The 4,741-nt window shown below is 31.4% G+C and overlaps 1 protein-coding gene across 1 annotated transcript in view; it reads right to left on the bottom strand.

Moving 5' to 3' along the window:
• Window positions 1–3,816, bottom strand: part of LOC106463012 (maternal embryonic leucine zipper kinase-like) — a gene marked incomplete at its 3' end in the record, with an annotated part of 20,176 nt that extends 16,360 nt beyond the window's left edge. The window contains exons 1-2 of the mRNA XM_022390412.1: window positions 3,805–3,816; window positions 105–182 (exon numbers count right to left, since the gene is read on the bottom strand). Of these exons, the coding sequence (XP_022246120.1) occupies window positions 105–182; window positions 3,805–3,808 (82 nt within the window). The remainder of the gene's footprint in view (window positions 1–104; window positions 183–3,804) is intronic.
• Window positions 3,817–4,741: the final 925 nt, after the last annotated feature.

Genomic DNA, 4,741 nt, shown 5'->3' with positions numbered 1-4,741 from the left:
TATATATATATATATATATATATATATATATGAACAAGAAGAATAAGTCTCTTTCAAAAAATTTGAAAACTTGATTTCCAAAACTGTATAGAACCAATGCATACCTGTTCCTATGGTTTCATGGAGTGTGTACTGCCCTTCAAGAACAGCATATGAGCTGGATTTAGATGGCATATTTGTTTCTTAAAAAATGAAATAAAGTCTTCTAAATGTAAGAAATAATATAAAAAACTACTTTCATACTAAAGTTTATTCTAAGGTTTGCTAGCAGTTTCTTTAAGCAATATCAAAATGATCACATCAAACATTTCCAATGGCCAAAAAATAAAAAATTTGCAAACCACAATCTCATTTTATATGCAATAATTTAAGAATGTTGTGCTAATAATTTAAAATAAAACATGTTATAACACTTTGAGTAGGCCAAAAAGTTTGAAAGTCAGGATTCCTTTTAATCTTCTTTTAGAAACTGTGGAAACAAAACAGCATATACACATAAAATCAGAAACTTAGTCTAAATATATTAAGAGTTTAATATAGTTTATATAAATAAAATGCTATCAGTAAGCCAAAGTCAAAATGTCCCTCTGAGCAGTTTGATTCTCAACAGAAACAAGAACCATAACCTAAGGTTTCAAATTACACAAGTAGATCTGTAGTTTAAATTTCCCAAACAGCAAAATAATTTTTTGTTGTGCCAGTGAGACTGGCAAACACAGCAAAAAGTGTTCTTCTCTATACTTACCCTAATGAGAAAAAGTCTAGCATTCAATACATGGTGAAGCCAGTTATTTTAGAATTAAATATTATGTTTTGCCATATTTATATGTATATCAACTAAAGACATTCTCAATAGGACTGCCATATTTCTGATCTTTTAGAGCTATACCAAAATGCCCAAGTGGCCTGCTTCTGGGTCACATACATTAAAGACCCTATGATCTCAGATCAGTCAAAGTGCACATATCATGACCTTCTAAGTTACATTCAAAACTTAACTAAACTTTATTATCAATGCATGTTAATAAACTAGGCATTACAGCATAGTTTATAATTCAAAGTTTTATATTATCTGAATAATTTCAAAAGGAAATATTCAAATAAGTTCTTAATATTCACTTCTCTGTGTCACATGATGCATCTCTCATTCAATTTTCCTTTTTAGCTTTTCTTTATTCCCTTTTATGGGTTTCAGTGTCCAACCAATCAGTTGTTTGTTTGTTATGGATTTCGTGCAAAGCTACATGAGGGCTATCTGCGCTAGCCGTCCCTAATTTTGCAGTGTAAGACTAGAGGGAAGGCAGCTAGTCATCACCACCGACCGCCAACTCTTGGGCTACTCTTTTACCAACGAATAGTGGGATTGACTGTCACATTATAACGCCCCTACGGCTGAAAGGGCGAGCATGTTTGGTGTGACGGGGATTCGAACCCGCGACCCACAGATTGCGAGTCGAGCGCCCTAACCACCTGGCCATGCCGGGCCTATGCCCAACCAATCAGAAACACAAACTGCATACAGGTATTGACTGATCAACATACAAAATTAGAACCTCCCACCTCATTTTTCTTAAATATACTTAAATTATCACACCCAGCATAGAGGCTCCTCCCATTTCTTTATGCTTTTGAAGCCACTTGTTTACTCACTCCTAGTTGCCATGTGAAACAATGCAACTCACTGGTAAGTGGTGAATCACGTGATAGATTGAGCTTCATATTTATTTTTAGTATCTTATAACTTTAATTAGCTTAATTTTATAGATCAACTGAGATGTTTGGGATTTTTTATGGTTGAAGTATTTAAAGAAGTAAGGAAATTCAATCTCTTATTAAAAATATTTATACTACTGCTTCTGAATGTGAATATGAACAGATATAAATATGTTAATCAAATATGAGTATACGTGTAGAGGGCTAATTGGAAGCTTCATTGTTTTTTACGGTCTTTTGAATTTACTTCTGCCCGAAAAACATGTTAGTACTCTAAATAATGGGGGGGGAGGGAATCTATCCTGAAGTTAAACTACACCACAGGTCAGACGGAGCATGAAAACCCGCAGATAAGAAATCATCCTTGAACTCATTAGAGCAGGAAATGAGAAGCAGAGAAACACGAAGCAACAGATACATAAGCACAAAGAATTGAATGTATATGTCGTCTAAAAAGTTATGATTATCAAGTAATCTAAAAACATTATAAACAGAACAAGTACAGTAATGAAGTTCAAAATTTTAAAAATTGAATAACAAAGTATTAATGCTATCTTTGGTACATTGTAAAATTTATTATAAATACTAATATGCAATCATTACAATGAATCATTAAATTCTTACTACAAATTAATAATGGGCTTTGAGTGATTTAACTGGTCAGTTGCTTCTGAACTTGAGCTATACAGACCTATAGATGAGAGATTAGTAATATTTGCTAATTAATTTTGACAGCTACATTGATCTATTATATTTTATTAATTAATAAGTACAGTGTTCTTCAAACCATGGTATGTACAGTTGCCTTCCCTCTAGTCAGCAGTTAAAAATTAATGACAATGACAATGGCAGATAGCCTTAGTATCTTTGCCATAACAAAGGCACTGAGAGCAAGTTTGGTGGCAATGTAACTCGAGCCCAGACCCTTGAACCACCATGACCCCCCTCCCCCCACCTAAATTTGAAGTTAAAAAAAAAGCTAAAGCTGAGATTATGCAGAGCACAGATAGACAATTATGCAGCTTTGTGCTTAACAGCAAACATAAGAGCAACATTTTGATTACTTGGATTATTGGAATAATCAAAAACAGGGAAAGTTGTAATATTTTTTTTTCAAATAGTTTGACAATTGATTTAATCATGATTTTGATTAATTGATTAGATTACATAAAACTAATCAATGTAAACACTGCTCATAGGTAATCAATTAAATCATCCAGCTCTAAACAGTCCTGTTAGTTGTTTGGCATACATGTAATACTGCAGTACATGCTACAGTGATGCGATGAGTGACACTTTCAAGTCATTGGCAAGTACACCACAAAGTTAAATTATTTATAGGCACTGGAAGACTATATTTAATAAACAAATCATATTAAATGGCTATCATAAACTGAGACACAAATAACCTTATTATGCAAATTTTTTTGTGTGTGTTTCTCCATACCCACTGAAAGAGTTTAAGAAAACCTCTTAACTCTTAAACATAAAATTCACCTTCCAGAGATTTTTTGTTTAGTTATACAGCAGAAAGCAAATTATGTATGACATTGTTCTTTTAAAAAATTTCAATAATAAGTTTTTTTATAGCTGAAGTGCTAAACAGATTTTATCTACTAATGTTTTAACAGACAAAAAATTAAAGGATACTTTCTGCGACAGCATTTTAATAACTTGGAAAAGATTTCCCTAATTTCATTACTATTAAATAACAAGCTACTTTCAAAATATTACCAAAATTTTATACAGATTTACAATAGCCTTTTTTTTACTTTTAAAACTTCAGTTTATTTTAACAGACTGACCTCACTTCTTTTCACCCGAACCAAATACACAACTGAAGGTTTCAACGATTTGTAAATAATCACACTTAAATACTCTTTTCTCCACAACATTCCTCTATTTATTTTTTCTAACTTTATGATAAGGAGAGAAATAGTTGTTCACACACGCACACAATGTGTGGAATCCCATTTCCTGATAACCTGCATTACGTGTAACTTTTTTTTCAGCTATGATTCCAATTAAAACTATATAATAAAAAATAAAAAAGATATTTGAAACTCATACACAGCATACAAAAATCAGTACCCATAGAATCCCATTCTGATCAATTTTGGCTTGCAAGTTGATTCCCTCCCAAAATTCTGTTGCCATCTCATGTCTGAAATTAAGGATAAAAAGACAGTCAAATACCATAATGATGGATGTCCTAAGGTGGGATGTTTCAACTCAAGAAACCCATTCTTACATTTTTGAAATCATAAAGAGTGTATTTTAATGAGCTAATTAATTTTCTTTGTAGAAAAATAGCAGATGTCACAAAGTTAGCTATGGCTGTAAGGCAGGCAGGGATCCCACATATTTGAAAAATAAGATTGTGTGTAATTCTATCCCCCCCCCTGTTCATCTCATTATTGAAACACATTTTTCAAATTCATGTCCACTCATTAATTTTCCCAAACATCATGAATTAAAGAAAATTTCTCAAAAGTATCAACCTCAGGCATCATCTTATCATTAGAGTAATCATTCTACTAAATTTGTTTGACTTTTAAAAGAATTGATAAAATTTCTGTATATTATAAAGTTTCATACTAACAGCTTTAGTTAATTATATAATATGAATGTACAACCTGTTTCATCAGTATTTTTATCATCATCATTAATATCTGTATACTTGATTTCCATTATTATAAAAAAATCCATTTTTGTCTTTACTAATGCATCATTAAATAAAATAACAAAGTATAACTTGAAGAAATGTCAAGGTTTTCCCATTTAAGCCTGTACAATTCCTCTGAAAGTAAATATACAAGCCTTTGATATAAATAAATATCAAAGGTCCCAAAATAAGACACTGATAAACTTACTAGTGACATTATTCTAATCAGAATGATGCCCATTTTATACCATACTTTACTTCTTACTTAAGTCAATTTTTATTCACTTTTAAACTCTTGAAATCTTTACAACTAATACTTAACACAATAATTAACTTTCATGAAGAACGTTAAAAAAAAAAAGA

Source organism: Limulus polyphemus, unplaced genomic scaffold, assembly GCF_000517525.1.
Source record: "Limulus polyphemus unplaced genomic scaffold, Limulus_polyphemus-2.1.2 Scaffold1301, whole genome shotgun sequence".
Taxonomy (NCBI): domain Eukaryota; kingdom Metazoa; phylum Arthropoda; class Merostomata; order Xiphosura; family Limulidae; genus Limulus; species Limulus polyphemus.
Note: the sequence above shows the minus strand (reverse complement) of the source record. Positions and strands in the feature narration are given on the sequence as shown.